The sequence below is a fragment of the Oncorhynchus keta genome, unplaced genomic scaffold (genome assembly GCF_023373465.1).
Source record: "Oncorhynchus keta strain PuntledgeMale-10-30-2019 unplaced genomic scaffold, Oket_V2 Un_scaffold_2762_pilon_pilon, whole genome shotgun sequence".
NCBI lineage: Eukaryota > Metazoa > Chordata > Actinopteri > Salmoniformes > Salmonidae > Oncorhynchus > Oncorhynchus keta.
Window position 1 is genome coordinate 128,639 of NW_026290898.1, and position 17,988 is coordinate 146,626.

At 44.6% G+C, this 17,988-nt stretch overlaps 1 protein-coding gene across 1 annotated transcript; it reads left to right on the top strand.

Moving 5' to 3' along the window:
• The first annotated feature begins 319 nt into the window (after positions 1-319).
• Positions 320-12,880, top strand: LOC127928483 (cortexin domain-containing 1-like). The gene is given in 3 exon segments (XM_052515498.1): positions 320-469; positions 11,940-12,101; positions 12,103-12,880. Coding segments are annotated over 2 exon segments (183 nt in total). The 5' UTR covers positions 320-469; positions 11,940-12,026; the 3' UTR covers positions 12,211-12,880.
• The last annotated feature ends 5,108 nt before the right edge of the window (positions 12,881-17,988 follow it).

Genomic DNA, 17,988 nt, shown 5'->3' on the forward strand with positions numbered 1-17,988 from the left:
GAGAAGCTATGCACATCATTGCAGGATACTGTGCAGAGGCTTTCTGTGAAAGTGGTGGACCTGGAGGGCCGATCCAGACGTAATAACCTTCGCGTTGTTGGTCTGGCAGAGGGGATAGAGGCGGGCTCCCGCCCTACCGACTTCTTCGCCAAGCTATTGAAGGATGCAATGGGATCGGATGTTTTGGATTCGGATCCCCAGCTGGACCGTCCGTGCACATCGCTCCCTTGTCCCAGTGCCTGGACCAGGCCAGCGTCCTCGCCCAGTAATCATCTGTTGTCACAGTTTCAAGACCAAGGATCTTATCCTGCGTGAAGCTCGAATGAGGGGCAACCTGTCACACAAAGGCCATCCATTCCGTGTCTGTGGCAAAGCATCTTGCCAACTACAGAGATGTCATGACCAAACTCTACAACGGTTTTAGACACAGAGAAGTTTATCCGGGGATATACACCAATCCCCCGTACAGGTTAGAGTGCCTTGTTATTGCGTGTTATGGTCTGCTATTATTTATTTTACAATCCTTACATTACTCTTACTACCATACCATTTATTTATTGCATGCAGGGGACTGGGGGTGATGGTTGGGAGGGGGCAGACACCTGGTTAGCAAGTTGATGTTTTGTGCCGTTCTGCCTTTGTCTGGTCGCGGGCCTCTCTCCCGAATAGAGTCCCACCAGCCCTCTGTAGTGCTTATGTCTGTGTAGGTGTGCGTACATATAATTACTATTTGTACTTTATTACTATTTTCTCTTAGCATTTTAGTATTATGTATGTGTATATTTTAAATCAGTGTATATTGTTATTCTGGGGTATGAATGTTTGTATGTGTATATGTGCATATGGATGTATATACATATTCTTTAAATATATATTTTTATATATGATTTTTTTGTGTGGGTATGTATACATACATGTATGTGTGTGTGTGTGTGTATGTATACATAGGTATGTGTATCTGTATGTGTGTGTGTGTGTGTGTGTGTGTGTGTGTGTGTGTGTGTGTGTGTGTGTGTATGTGTGTGTGTGTGTGTGTGTGTGTATATATTTGTATTTATTTTTTATTAAACATATTTTTTTAATGTATGTATGTGTATGTATATATATATCTCCTATATGTAAAGGCCTTGTGACCCACAGTATGTATATGTTATGTAAAGGCCTTGTTATATATGTAAAGGCCTTGTTATCTCCTGACCCACAGTATGTAGGCCTTGTTATCTCCTGACCCACAGTATGTATATGGTATATATTTGTATTTATTTTTTATTAAACATATTTTTTTAATGGGGGGGGGGAACGTTTAATTGAACAAATCCTTGTTCCGATCTCCTGACCCACAGTATGTAAAGGCCTTGTTCCCATCTCCTGACCCACAGTATGTAAAGGCCTTGTTCCCATCTCCTGACCCACAGTATGTAAAGGCCTTGTTCCCATCTCCTGACCCACAGTATGTAAAGGCCTTGTTCCCATCTCCTGACCCACAGTATGTAAAGGCCTTGTTCCCATCTCCTGACCCACAGTATGTAAAGGCCTTGTTCCCATCTCCTGACCCACAGTATGTAAAGGCCTTGTTCCCATCTCCTGACCCACAGTATGTAAAGGCCTTGTTCCCATCTCCTGACCCACAGTATGTAAAGGCCTTGTTCCCATCTCCTGACCCACAGTATGTAAAGGCCTTGTTCCCATCTCCTGACCCACAGTATGTAAAGGCCTTGTTCCCATCTCCTGACCCACAGTATGTAAAGGCCTTGTTCCCATCTCCTGACCCACAGTATGTAAAGGCCTTGTTCCCATCTCCTGACCCACAGTATGTAAAGGCCTTGTTCCCATCTCCTGACCCACAGTATGTAAAGGCCTTGTTCCGATCTCCTGACCCACAGTATGTAAAGGCCTTGTTCCCATCTCCTGACCCACAGTATGTAAAGGCCTTGTTCCGATCTCCTGACCCACAGTATGTAAAGGCCTTGTTCCCATCTCCTGACCCACAGTATGTAAAGGCCTTGTTCCGATCTCCTGACCCACAGTATGTAAAGGCCTTGTTCCGATCTCCTGACCCACAGTATGTAAAGTATGTAAAGGCCTTGTTCCGATCTCCTGACCCACAGTATGTAAAGGCCTTGTTCCTTGATCTCCTGACCCACAGTATGTAAAGGCCTTGTTCCCATCTCCTGACCCACAGTATGTAAAGGCCTTGTTCCCACAGTATGATCTCCTGACCCACAGTATGTAAAGACCTTGTTCCGATCTCCTGACCCACAGTATGTAAAGGCCTTGTTCCCATCTCCTGACCCACAGTATGTAAAGGCCTTGTTCCGATCTCCTGACCCACAGTATGTAAAGGCCTTGTTCCCATCTCCTGACCCACAGTATGTAAAGGCCTTGTTCCCATCTCCTGACCCACAGTATGTAAAGGCCTTGTTCCGATCTCCTGACCCACAGTATGTAAAGGCCTTGTTCCCATCTCCTGACCCACAGTATGTAAAGGCCTTGTTCCGATCTCCTGACCCACAGTATGTAAAGGCCTTGTTCCGATCTCCTGACCCACAGTATGTAAAGGCCTTGTTCCGATCTCCTGACCCACAGTATGTAAAGGCCTTGTTCCGATCTCCTGACCCACAGTATGTAAAGGCCTTGTTCCGATCTCCTGACCCACAGTATGTAAAGGCCTTGTTCCCATCTCCTGACCCACAGTATGTAAAGGCCTTGTTCCGATCTCCTGACCCACAGTATGTAAAGGCCTTGTTCCGATCTCCTGACCCACAGTATGTAAAGGCCTTGTTCCGATCTCCTGACCCACAGTATGTAAAGGCCTTGTTCCCATCTCCTGACCCACAGTATGTAAAGGCCTTGTTCCCATCTCCTGACCCACAGTATGTAAAGGCCTTGTTAAAGGCCATCTCCTGACCCACAGTATGTAAAGGCCTTGTTCCCATCTCCTGACCCACAGTATGTAAAGGCCTTGTTCCGATCTCCTGACCCACAGTATGTAAAGGCCTTGTTCCGATCTCCTGACCCACAGTATGTAAAGGCCTTGTTCCCATCTCCTGACCCACAGTATGTAAAGGCCTTGTTCCCATCTCCTGACCCACAGTATGTAAAGGCCTTGTTCCCATCTCCTGACCCACAGTATGTAAAGGCCTTGTTCCCATCTCCTGACCCACAGTATGTAAAGGCATCTTGTTCCGATCTCCTGACCCACAGTATGTAAAGGCCTTGTTCCTTGATCTCCTGACCCACAGTATGTAAAGGCCTTGTTCCCATCTCCTGACCCACAGTATGTAAAGGCCTTGTTCCGATCTCCTGACCCACAGTATGTAAAGGCCTTGTTCCTTGATCTCCTGACCCACAGTATGTAAAGGCCTTGTTCCCATCTCCTGACCCACAGTATGTAAAGGCCTTGTTCCCATCTCCTGACCCACAGTATGTAAAGGCCTTGTTCCGATCTCCTGACCCACAGTATGTAAAGGCCTTGTTCCGATCTCCTGACCCACAGTATGTAAAGGCCTTGTTCCCATCTCCTGACCCACAGTATGTAAAGGCCTTGTTCCTTGATCTCCTGACCCACAGTATGTAAAGGCCTTGTTCCCATCTCCTGACCCACAGTATGTAAAGGCCTTGTTCCGATCTCCTGACCCACAGTATGTAAAGGCCTTGTTCCGATCTCCTGACCCACAGTATGTAAAGGCCTTGTTCCGATCTCCTGACCCACAGTATGTAAAGGCCTTGTTCCCATCTCCTGACCCCAGTATGTAAAGGCCTTGTTCCCATCTCCTGACCCACAGTATGTAAAGGCCTTGTTCCTTGATCTCCTGACCCACAGTATGTAAAGGCCTTGTTCCTTGATCTCCTGACCCACAGTATGTAAAGGCCTTGTTCCCATCTCCTGACCCACAGTATGTAAAGGCCTTGTTCCCATCTCCTGACCCACAGTATGTAAAGGCCTTGTTCCGATCTCCTGACCCACAGTATGTAAAGGCCTTGTTCCGATCTCCTGACCCACAGTATGTAAAGGCCTTGTTCCGATCTCCTGACCCACAGTATGTAAAGGCCTTGTTCCGATCTCCTGACCCACAGTATGTAAAGGCCTTGTTCCCATCTCCTGACCCACAGTATGTAAAGGCCTTGTTCCCATCTCCTGACCCACAGTATGTAAAGGCCTTGTTCCGATCTCCTGACCCACAGTATGTAAAGGCCTTGTTGACCCACAGTATGTAAAGGCCTTGTTCTCCTGACCCACAGTATGTAAAGGCATCTTGTTAAAGGCCTTGATCTCCTGACCCACAGTATGTAAAGGCCTTGTTGACCCACAGTATGTAAATCTCCTGACCCACAGTATGTAAAGGCCTTGTTCCAGTATGATCTCCTGACCCACAGTATGTAAAGGCCTTGTTCCGATCTCCTGACCCACAGTATGTAAAGGCCTTGTTCCGATCTCCTGACCCACAGTATGTAAAGGCCTTGTTCCGATCTCCTGACCCACAGTATGTAAAGGCCTTGTTGACCCACGATCTCCTGACCCACAGTATGTAAAGGCCTTGTTCCGATCTCCTGACCCACAGTATGTAAAGGCCTTGTTGACCCCAGTATCTCCTGACCCACAGTATGTAAAGGCCTTGTTCCCATCTCCTGACCCACAGTATGTAAAGGCCTTGTTCCGATCTCCTGACCCACAGTATGTAAAGGCCTTGTTCCCATCTCCTGACCCACAGTATGTAAAGGCCTTGTTCCGATCTCCTGACCCACAGTATGTAAAGGCCTTGTTCCGATCTCCTGACCCACAGTATGTAAAGGCCTTGTTCCCATCTCCTGACCCACAGTATGTAAAGCCTTGCATCTTGTTCCCATCTCCTGACCCACAGTATGTAAAGGCCTTGTTCCCATCTCCTGACCCACAGTATGTAAAGGCCTTGTTCCGATCTCCTGACCCACAGTATGTAAAGGCCTTGTTCCGATCTCCTGACCCACAGTATGTAAAGGCCTTGTTCCCATCTCCTGACCCACAGTATGTAAAGGCCTTGTTCCCATCTCCTGACCCACAGTATGTAAAGGCCTTGTTCCCATCTCCTGACCCACAGTATGTAAAGGCCTTGTTCCCATCTCCTGACCCACAGTATGTAAAGGCCTTGTTCCCATCTCCTGACCCACAGTATGTAAAGGCCTTGTTCCCATCTCCTGACCCACAGTATGTAAAGGCCTTGTTCCGATCTCCTGACCCACAGTATGTAAAGGCCTTGCATCTTGTTCCCATCTCCTGACCCACAGTATGTAAAGGCCTTGTTGACCCCAGTATCTAAAGGCCTTGTTGATCCCTGACAGTATGTAAAGGCCTTGTTCCCATCTCCTGACCCACAGTATGTAAAGGCCTTGTTCCGATCTCCTGACCCACAGTATGTAAAGGCCTTGTTCCCATCTCCTGACCCACAGTATGTAAAGGCCTTGTTCCGATCTCCTGACCCACAGTATGTAAAGGCCTTGTTCCCATCTCCTGACCCACAGTATGTAAAGGCCTTGTTCCCATCTCCTGACCCACAGTATGTAAAGGCCTTGTTCCGATCTCTGACCCACTGACATCTCTGACCCCAGGCCAGTATGTAAAGGCCTTGTTCCGATCTCCTGACCCACAGGCCTTGTTATCTCCTGACCCACAGTATGTAAAGGCCTTGTTCCCATCTCCTGACCCACAGTATGTAAAGGCCTTGTTCCCATCTCCTGACCCACAGTATGTAAAGGCCTTGTTGACCCACAGTATCTCCTGACCCACAGTATGTAAAGGCCTTGTTCCGATCTCCTGACCCACAGTATGTAAAGGCCTTGTTCCCATCTCCTGACCCACAGTATGTAAAGGCCTTGTTCCCATCTCCTGACCCACAGTATGTAAAGGCCTTGTTCCCATCTCCTGACCCACAGTATGTAAAGGCCTTGTTCCGATCTCCTGACCCACAGCTAACTGAACACTTAACTGACCCACAGTATGTAAAGGGGAGCCTCCTCAGTTCATATGTTAGTAGAAGTTCTAGGATAGTGAGAGGTGAACGTATAGTTGGTATTTTATTTTTGTTTTACCTCTGGTTCGAGGTCGCGCCATGCTTTTTTGGCATCGGCCAGACAATGTGTTTATTATTTTTATTTTTCCTTTTTTTCTCTCCTGTTTGTACATGCCTGTTAAATGTGGTTCGATGGGGGGGGGGGTAAGTGTTGGGGAAATTAGGGTAACAAGGTGGGAAGTAAAGGTGCTTGCAGGGGGAGGGGTGGGTTGGATACTGCTCGGGTGTAGGTGCTACATATGCTGATCGTGATGCTTTGGTGCGCTTTCTTATCTTTTTATCGAGTTACATGGTATGCAGGCCACCATAGGAACTACAAACGAGAGGAGGGCGGGGCTTACATTCACTTCCTGGAATGTCAAGGGTTTAAACGAACCAATTAAGAGGGGCAAGGTCCTTGCCCACTTGAAAGCACTCTCGTCTGATATTATATTTTTGCAAGAAACCCATCTGAAGAATAACTCTCATAGCAGACTTAAGTGTAGGGGGGTGGGGCAAGTGTATCACTCTAACCTCTCTGCCAAAACGAGAGGCACAGCGATTCTGGTACGGAAAGGAATTCCCTTTCTACATAAAACCACTATTGCGGATAAAGAGGTTCGGTATGTGATCGCAATAGGAAAAATCCACTCTACCTCAGTAACTCTACTAAATATCTATGGGCCAAACATTGACAACCCCTCTTTTTTCAAAAGAGTCCTTGCCCTGATTCCAGATATCTCTCAGACTAATCTGGTCATTGGAGGGGACCTTAACTGTGTGCTAGAACAATATTTGGATAGATCCTCTACCCGGCGAACCCCTACCTCCTATTCAAGTGAATTCTTGAATACTTACATAAAAAATTAAAACTTATTTGATATATGGAGGATCTCTAACCCTAAGGGTAGGGAATACTCCTTTTACTCTCATGTTCACAAGGTTTACACTCGAATTGACAACTTTTTGTTGGATGCTAGACTATTCCCCTATACCTGTAATGTGAGGTATCATGATATTATAATCTCAGAACACAGTCCACTCACCTTCTCCCTGAGATTGGGTGACATTGTACCAAACGAGAGGGTCTGGAGGTTGAATCCTCAGCTCCTCACAGAACCAACATTCTGTGAATATCTTAAAGACCAAATTACATTTTTCTTTGATACCAACGACAACACAGAGACCTCCCCAGCATTATTGTGGGAAACACTGGAGGCTTATCTGAGAGGCTGTATCATCTCCTTTCAGGCTGCCAGGAATAGGCAAAACAGAGGAAAACTGGAAGAACTAGAGGGACAAATTCACTTACTGGATAGGGGGAATGCTAGCCACCCATCTATGGAGAAACATAAAAAAAATTACCTCTTTAAAATTTGAATATAATTAGATTCTCTCAGCTAAAATTGCTAAATCTTTTCTCTATGCCAAGCAAAAATATTTTGAGTTTGGTGACAAACCACACAAATTACTCGCCAGACAACATCGAAAAAATGTGAGTGACCAAATGATTCACAGGGTTAAATCTGCATCTGGGGAATTATTATCTTCCCCCAAAGACATCAATGACAGATTCCGGCAGTTTTATGTTGCTCTATATACATCTAAAGCGGATCCTAACCCCTTAATTATGCAAACATTTTTGGAGGACTGTAATCTTCCTGCCCTGAACCAGGAAGATTCTAACTTCCTGAATAAGGAAATATCTTTTGATGAAATTCGAGAAACAATTAAATCACTAAAGAGAGGCAAGACCCCGGGCCCAGATGGATACCCTGGTGAATTCTATAAAACATTCAGCAACATGCTCTCTCCCTACCTGCACAAAATGTTGGTTCAGGCCAATGAGGATGGAGCTCTCCCTTCTACTTTGGACGAAGCGTTCATTACAGTTATACATAAGAAGGGTAAAGATCCAGAAGAGGTAGGGTCATACAGACCAATATCTCTCCTTAATACAGACCAAAAGATTCTAGCAAAAACTCTGGCTAACAGGCTTAGCACTTTAATTGGCAAATTGGTCCATTCGGATCAGACCGGCTTTATCCCTAACAGAAACTCATTCTTCAATCTCAGGCGCCTCTTCAATATTATGTATTCTCAGAGGTTACCCAACGTGGACCTTGCCGTCATATCTCTTGACGCCGAAAAGGCCTTTGACCAAGTTGAGTGGCCCTATCTATTCAAGGTCCTACAGAAATTTAATATTGGAGATAGGTTCACAAATTGGATCCAGCTTTTATATAGGAACCCCTGTGCCAGAATACTCACTAACCAATCATTGTCGCCCGATTTAACCTCAACAGGGGGACAAGGCAGGGTTGTGCGCTGTCGCCTATGCTCTTCGCCCTAATTATCGAACCGCTTGCTCAGACGATTAGATCTCATGCAGCAATACACGGCTATAATACTAAAGATACTCTAAATAAGATCTCCCTATACGCAGATGACATCCTCCTCTATGTAACAGAACCCCAGGCCAGTATGCCAGCTATTCTTGATGTGATCAATTTGTTTGGTACCTTCTCGGGATACAGAATAAATTGGAACAAGAGTGAATTAATGCCCATACGGTCGCAAAATACCTCCTGGCTAGAACATTTCCCATTTAAGTTATCTTCAGAAAAATGTACCTACCTAGGAATTGTAGTTACCAAACAATACTCCTTACTATTTAAAGAGAATTTCCCCTCTCTGATACAAAAACTCAAAGCAAACATACTATTTTGGAGAACTCTCCCAATTTCTCTGCTCGGAAGAATTAATGCCATTAAAATGGTCTTCCTCCACAACTGCTCTACCTATATCAGAACATCCCAGTATTCATACCTAAATCCTTTCATAAACAACTGGACTCAATAATCAATCCTTTCATCTGGCATTATAAAACACACAGGATAGGTAAAAAACACCTCTGTAAATCCAAGATGGAAGGAGGATTGTCTCTCCCAAATTTTATATTTTATTACTGGGCCGCTAACCTCCGCATTGTTACGTTTCTGCTGGATGACGCACTCCCGGCATCCAGCTGGCTTAGTATGGAGCGTGAGGAGTGTCACCCCTTCTCTATTGGCGCTGTGATTTTGTCGCCTGTCAATATGGAGATGTCACTTTATTGTAACAATCCTATTATACATAGCACAGTCCGAATCTGGAAGCAAATTAAAGTCCACTTTGAGCTTAGACCAATGTCATTCATGCTCCCTGTCGCCAGGAATCCCTCCTTTGCCCCTTCTAACCTTACCTCAGATAAACTGATATTGCGTCTATATGATGCTTTTCAATCTGTTAGCACACCTTCTACTGATGCCATCAAGGCAAAATGGGAGGAAGAACTAGGGACTGACATCTCGGTGGCAGACTGGGAAGAGAGCTTGGAGTATATTCACACATGCTCCATTAACTCCAGACATCGCCTCATACAATTCAAGACTACACTATTCCAAAACTAAACTGCATAGGATATTTCCTGACCCATCCCCTACATGTGATAAATGTCAGGCTACGCAGGGTACACTACTCCACTGCTTTGCCCTATGCTCTAGCTTGCATGGTTATTGGTGTGGAATTTTTGGGATCCTCTCTGAAGTTTTGGAGACTTCAATAGATCCAGACCCGCTTCTGATAATCCTGGGAGTATTTGAGTCCCTAAACGGATTAACCAACCCCCAAAAACAACTAATCTCGTATGGTCTCATCTCGGCAAAAAAACAAATCTTGTTGTTCTGGAAAAGGAGGGAAGCGCCCTCTACCAAATTATGGCTCAGTGAATTGGCAAACACTGTACACTTAGAAAGAATTAGATATATTCTGAACAATAAATTATCAACATTTGATCAAATCTGGCAGCCTTTCCTCTCCTACTTGGACGAGTCGGCGCTGTGAATTTGTACTTATTAACGCACTCTCATTTGTAATATTTTAATCTACCTTTGGGCAGCATGTGCTGGCCCTGCCACCCAAGCAGTTGGGAGGGGGGAATAGGGGATGGGGGGGATAGGGGGACATCTTCCCTCTTTCTTTCTACGTGTCCTTGTTTTGTATGTCGTGTTTTGTATTATTTGTTTTGCACCCAGAACTCTGGGTCTTGTTGTTCCTGAATGCTCTTTTATGTTTAGATAAGAATTGTATACCTGTCATGTACACCTATACACCATTCTTGTGTGTGTTTAATAAAAATATTTGAAACAAAAAGATGAGAGAGGCCTGTAATTTTCATCACAGGTACACTTCAACTATGACAGACAAAATGAGAAAAAAATAATCCAGAAAATCACATTGTAGGATTTTTAATGAATTTATTTGCAAATTATGGTGGAAAATAAGTATTTGGTCAATAACAAAAGTTTATCTCAGTACTTTGTTATATACCCTTTGTTGGCAATGACAGAGGTCAAACGTTTTCTGTAAGTCTTCACAAGGTTTTCACACACTGTTGCTGGTATTTTGGCCCATTCCTCCATGCAGATCTCCTCTAGAGCAGTGATGTTTTGGGGCTGTTGCTGGGAAACACGGACTTTCAACTCCCTCCAAAGATTTTCTATGGGGTTGAGATCTGGAGACTGGATAGGCCACTCCAGGACCTTGAAATGCTTCTTACAAAGCCACTCCTTCGTTGCCCGGGCGGTGTGTTTGGGATCATTGTCATGCTGAAAGACCCAGCCAAATCTCACGATACATGGCCCCATTCATTCTTTCCTTTACACGGATCAGTCGTCCTGGTCCCTTTGCAGAAAAACAGCCCCAAAGCATGATGTTTCTACCCCATGCTGGTGTTCTTTGGATGCAACTCAGCATTCTTTGTCCTCAAAACACGACAAGTTTAGTTTTTACCAAAAATTTATATTTTGGTTTCATCTGACCATATGACATTCTCCCAATCTTCTTCTGGATCATCCAAATGCTCTCTAGCAAATTTCAGACGGGCCTGGACATGTACTGGCTTAAGCAGGGGGACACGTCTGGCACTGCAGGATTTGAGTCCCTGGCGGGGTAGTGTGTTACTGATGGTAGGCTTTGTTACTTTGGTCCCAGCTCTCTGCAGGTCATTCACTACGTCCCCTGTGTGGTTCTGGGATTTTTGCTCACCGTTCTTGTGATCATTTTGACACCACGGGGTGAGATCTTGCGTGGAGCCCCAGATCGAGGGAGATTATCAGTGGTCTTGTATGTCTTCCATTTCCTAATAATTGCTCCCACAGTTGATTTCTTCAAACCAAGCTGCTTACCTATTGCAGATTCAGTCTTCCCAGCCTGGTGCAGGTCTACAATTTTGTTTCTGGTGTCCTTTGGCAGCTCTTTGGTCTTGGCCATAGTGGAGTTTGGAGTGTGACTGTTTGAGGTTGTGGACAGGTGTCTTTATACTGATAACAAGTTCAAACAGGTGCCATTAATACAGGTAACAAGTGGAGGACAGAGGAGCCTCTTAAAGAAGATGTTACAGGTCTGTGAGAGCTAAAAATCTTGCTTGTTTGTTGGTGACCAAATACTTATTTTCCACCATAATTTGCAAATAAATTCATTAAAAATCCTACAATGTGATTTTCTGGATTTTTTTCTCCTCATTTTGTCTGTCATAGTTGAAGTGTACCTATGATGAAAATTATGTCTTTACCATATTCAACTGACTGTATAGAAGTAGTTGGGAATGTCTTTACCATATTCAACTGACTGGATAGAAGTAGTTGGGAATGTCTTTACCATATTCAACTTTTTCTGTCTGTTTCTGTTCCCCCTCCTGCCTCCTCCCTTTGTCCATCATGCCTCCCTTTTCTCCCTCCTGCCTCCTCCCTTTTCCCTTCCGACTTGTTCGTTACCCCAATCCTGCCTCCTCCCTTCTCCCCATCCTGCCTCCCTCCCTTCTCCCCATCCTGCCTCCTTCCTTTTCCCCTCCCGCCTCCTCCCCTCCTCCAGAACCATTCTCAGGATGGTAGAGGTGTGTGTGTGTGCGGCGGAGGACAGTGACAACATAGAGACCCAACGCCAGCAACAGCAGCAGGCATGGAGGAGGGGGCCACTCCCGACCCAGAGTTTGTGGACGTGGACCAGGGCATGACGCTGGCCTGTGTGGCCTTCCCTCTGCCTTCTCCTGGTGGCCATGATCATCCGCTGTGCCCGGGTCATCATGGACCCCTACAGCGCTATACCCACCTCCACCTGGGAAGAGCAGCACCTGGATGACTAGCGGGGGAACAAGCTGTGCTGTTACACATATAGCCACACCTGTGAGGGTGCAGACGCACAGGCACGTAGGGACATGCACATGAACGCAAGCGTGGGTAAACACGCATACGCACAAAAGAAAGGAGACGAGAAGAGAGGACAGCTTGACCAGAGGCGAGTAGAAGAGAGGAGAAGAGAGGAGAGCTTGACCAGAGAGGAGAAGAGAGGAGAGCTTGACCAGAGAGGAGAGTAGAAGAGAGGTGAAGAGAGGAGAGCTTGACCAGAGAGGAGAAGAGAGGAGAGCTTGACCAGAGAGGAGAGTAGAAGAGAGGTGAAGAGAGTTATGGTCCCAAACAGTAACACTGCCTGTCAACACATCTCTTGTCTGGTATCAGTCAGTACTTGAGAAGCGCTGGACTGGGTGACAATCAACCATGGTCTGGACGCGTTACAGTCTGTGTCTACTCCTTCACCCTGTAAACTGCTTCCTGTACACACTAGGCAATACTGGTCATGATGATGATGAAGAGAAAGACTATTTAGTACTTTAGGACTTTTTTTCAGTTAATTTATTGATCTTACAAAAAACATCTGAAGTTTTGTACATTTTATATGAAAAATAACAATGACTTTGTCTACATAATAGTATTGCTCATGAAACAGGGCCTGTGTTTTTCAGCTTATCGACTAATAAGGCTTCTGAACTTTATCCATGTGTCATGTCTGAAAATGTGTCAGGCAACAGTATGGCAAAGCAGTGGGGAATTAATGTCATCTGTTACAGTCTACACACACACACACACACACACACACACACACACACACACACACACACACACACACACACAATACACACTCGCACACACAATACACACACACACACACACACACACACACACACACACACACACACACACACACACACACACACACACACACACACACACACACACACACACACACACACACACACACACACACCAAACTGTAGAGCAGGCACCTCGCTCCAATAACTTGTGGCTCATAGCAATGAACTATCATCCCCAGCCTTGTCCTCTTCCAGTCATAAATGATCCTTGTTTGCGGCTGCTGTCTGCCCATTAGCCTGAGCACAAAACCGTTATGTTGGTCTAGTATTTCTATGTTCTGTTATGATGACTTATGTCTCTAGCCATTGCGTTTATTACTTGTGAAACGATTGTCTGACTTGCATGTTATGAAGTGCCTCAGCTGACACCACAGAATAGAAAAGCTTGGCTGAATTCCAAATCAACTCCTCCCCTCTATTCTATGGATAGGTGTGAGCAATAGGGTGAATATTTATCCTAGCCAATCAGAAGACCAGATGAAGCAAGGCAATCACCATGATATGTGATTTAACCTGTCCCATGCGTTCATCGGTGCATAGGGGGTAGAGGGGCTAGGGACTCGGGTCGTTTTGGATGAGAGCAGATTATTGACAAGCGTTAACTGGCAAATTAGCGGCAGGTGATGATTTGATAGGAACCCAGATTGTGCTACATTTAGCCTGTCTATAATAAAGATGATTATGAATGACAAAAACGTATTTTGGATGAGCGAGTTGTCTTGGTGTGAGATTGTAATTAGCTGTAAATTAAACCTAACGGAATCTAATCTTACATGATCTCGGACACGTAATTGGGTCGTGTGGAAAGCCTGATGACATTTCGCTCAATGTTCACCCACGGGTAACTCTCTAAGTTCCCTAAGGTCCATTCTCATCCACCCCTATTTCATATAGAAGACTACTACTACTGCTACTATCATTTTGAATTCCGTGTTGCAGCTCGAGTCCAAGTCACCACACTATGAGACCCAAATGGCACCCTATTCCCTATTTAGAGCACTACTTTTAACCAGAGCCATATGGTCAAGGGTATGATAATGATAATAAGGTGCCATTTGGGACAAATCCTTGATGTAAAATCTCGACAATCTTGAGGTTTCAAGGTTAGGTACACGGTCTGCAAACAGACCAGCTAATACATATGAGCATTATGATAATCAGGTTAAATTAGAATAAAATAAAGTTTCAGGAAATAAATGTTCCTTAGGGAGACAGGCTGTCATGTAGATGCTCTAACTCCTTTTAGGATAAATCCCTCCCTCCCTCTGTTTCGCTAAGCCTGTTTCTCTCCACAGCAGAATGAGGCCTCCAGCTCTGACACTCACTGTGTTTTAAAGGTCGGAGTTGTTCTCGTGTTGAATATGCTTTCAGGGGCACAAGTACAACATTCACTCTCCCTTCTCCTCCCAACCTCTTCCTCCACTCCTCTCCTCCCCCTCTCCTTCCTCCCCTCCTCCTCTACTCCCCTCCTCCTCTCCTCCCCTCCTCCTCTACTCCCCTTCTGTAGGAGAGCAAACAGTTGTCCCTTCAGTTGTCCTTGTGAAACCCCAATCTCTCTATGCAGAGGTGTGTGCTTAGTCCCCTCCTGTACTCCCTGTTCACCCACGACTGCGTGGCCACGCATGACTCCAGGACTTAAAATGGTCCACACAAACACACACAGTCATGAAGAAGACGTGACCGCGCCTCTTCCCCTCAGGAGGTAGAAAATATTTGGTATGGGCCCTCAAATCCTCAAAAAGTTCTACAGCTGCACCACTGAGAGTATATTGACTGGCTGTACGGTACCAGTGCATCAAGTCTGACACCAACAGTCTCCTGAACAGCTTCTACCCCCAAGTCATTAGACTGCTACATCGCTAACAGAATGGCTACACGGACTACCTGAGTTGACCATTTTTGCACTGACTCTATGTACACTTACAGGACTCCACACACACACACACACACACACACACACACACACACACACACACACACACACACACACACACACACACACACACACACACACACACACACACACACACACACACACACACACACACACACACACACACACACACACACACACACACACACACACACACACACACACACACACAGTCACATCAGCCAGCTGATATTAAGCTATGTTTGCCAATCAAATCTCACAAGCCGTTATTCCAGAACACACTGCGCGATCCCCTTTTATACGAAGGCAAACGAGTGACATACACAGACACCTCACGACATACACAGACACCATCGTTTTAGGGCTTAACCTTCCTCCTATCTCCCCCATATCTCACACTCAGGTGTGAAATTGCCCTCAAACACAAAGACAGAATCAAACCAAATCAAACGGCTGGGGGAAGGAGGAGAGATCTGACGTTTGAAATCCCTGTGGTTTTCCGAGCAAGGAGGAATGAGGAATAAGTTTAGCTAGTTAGCGTGTCGGTTCAGCCGCCCAGGGAAATGACTCCACTTGAACCCATCACTAGGCTTCTGCTACAGTCAGAGAAGAGCTTCCATGGCATTGAAATTGTTTTATTAGCTTGTCTTGGCTCTGCTTACGGTTGCAAAATTCTGGTAACATTCCAAAAATTCCCAGGTTTTCCAGAAATCCTGGTTGGAAGATTTCCAGAATCAGGAGAGAATAAGAAGGAATCCTCAAAACACTATTTCTGGTAAACACGGGAATTCTGGGAAAGTTAGTGGAATTTTGCAACACTAAATCTGTTAAAATGTCTGTTTTCTACCACAAGAATAAGGTACTACTTAGTTAGTTGTTGAAAAGTCTATTATAAAAGTCTAGGGTTGGAAAGTTATAGGAACTAAACATAAGTAATACCTACAACATACTGTATTTGGTTGTGCTTTTATATGAACAGCTGCTGTTTTTATAATGTGTATGACAATATAATTCATACATCATTTAATGTCACCCTGCCATTTTAAAACAAAAGATGGCTACTGTAATATCCATCCAAAAGCACAAACAACCTAAACTAACTGGTTCAAAGTCCCCATTCCAAAGCACAAACAACCTAAACTAACTGGTTCAAAGTCCCCATTCCAAAGCACAAACAACCTAAACTAACTGGTTCAAAGTCCCCATTCCAAAGCACAAACAACCTAAACTAACTGGTTCAAAGTCCCCATTCCAAAGCACAATACCAAATGGTGGTTAATATTTGACCAGCTGTATTGGAAACTGATCTTTTCCACAAGTATTTTCAAGGTGGCCCCAAACCTTTCCCTTCCTTTTTCTGTTTCGTTGATTTAAAGGAAACGGTCAGTCATTTTCTTGGCAAAGTGCTCCACATCTTACTTAGCCTCTTATAGAAGTTTGTTTGGATTGTAAATTGTGTTCAGAAGGTGGCATTAAAAATTCACATTCCTGCACACACACCCTGAGAGGACAGGCAGTAGGAAAACAGAGAGAGGGGCAGACTTAGCAGGCTACTGCATACACACTCTGAGAGGAGACGGGGAGGGAGGAGTGTGTGTGTGTGTGTGTATGAGGAGAGCTGGACAGGCAGTAGGAAAACAGAGAGAGGGGCAGACTTAGCAGGCTAATGCACGCGCAAGTGAACGCAAGCCACACACATGCTGCACACTTCAGCACCAATATGTAAGACAGACAGACAGACAGACAGACAGACAGACAGACAGACAGACAGACAGACAGACAGACAGACAGACAGACAGACAGACAGACAGACAGACAGACAGACAGACAGACAGACAGACAGACAGACAGACAGACAGACAGACAGACAGACAGACATGTTGAATCATTTATTACTGCATTGATTCATGTTAACTACAACATTCATTAATGTAATAAAGCAATGTCAAGTATACCATAACTTCTCTCAGGAACTAGTTTATCTCTGTGGAAGGAAGACATCTGACACTCTATTTCACTCCAGTTTAAGACTGTCATGAGGATTAAACTAAGGTGAATGTTATATGCATTATAAACAATGAAACCATTTTATGATAGAACTCCTTTATTGGGGAATGAATCTGTTGGATTGCAGTCAGTGCCATGACGACAATCCTTTTCTGTTTTACAGTATGCACACCTCTCGTTCTAAACATTTTATTAGTGCTACTTTTACCCAGTCAAATATTCTGGCCTACATTTCCACTCCAAGGATGGACCACAACATAAAACATAGCTTTTGAATATAAGGTCTGTTTTAATTAACTGTTATTTTGTATTGGACACCCAATGATACATCAAAAGGCTACAAATCCAATGTCTCCATTCCACATTTGAAATAAGTATCCTTCCATGTCACCTGCTTCCTAAATGAGACCAGCTAGGTCTGATGCACATCACAATACTGTGTTAGCCCTCTGAGCTAAAGCCTAGGACCACTGGCCATATTAGATTCACTAAACCTGCTTTGTGCATTTTTCCATGTAAAAGCCATAAACATCTTTATCTAACCTACATTCTATTAATTATGTAAAGGGCAGGTGCTCTGAGGATAAGTTCCAAATGGCACCATGGTCAAAAGAAGTGCACTATATAGACAATAGGGTGCCATTTGGGATGAATCATTATCATTGGCTTTAGTAATTCCAGTGACATACACTTTTTTCCTATAATCTCGAAAAATCTCCATTTTGGACGAGACTGACTTTATGACCAAAGTTATCCTATTTACACTTTGTAGTCAATGTTGACACTAGAATAAATGTTTCTGTCTCATATCGAAGCCACACAGGACATTTTCTAAACGAGAAGTGAAATTTCAGGGGCAGTGGCGCTTTAATAAAAGGAGCATAGAAATATCAGAAATAGAAGGGATATACCGCTTCTCAGACTTGCTTTCATTGAGAATGACATATCTATAACGTACATTTCTACGTGAATTTGGTATTGTCTCCCAAAAAGCTACATAACCAACTGTGTAGCGCATTGTTATTCATAGC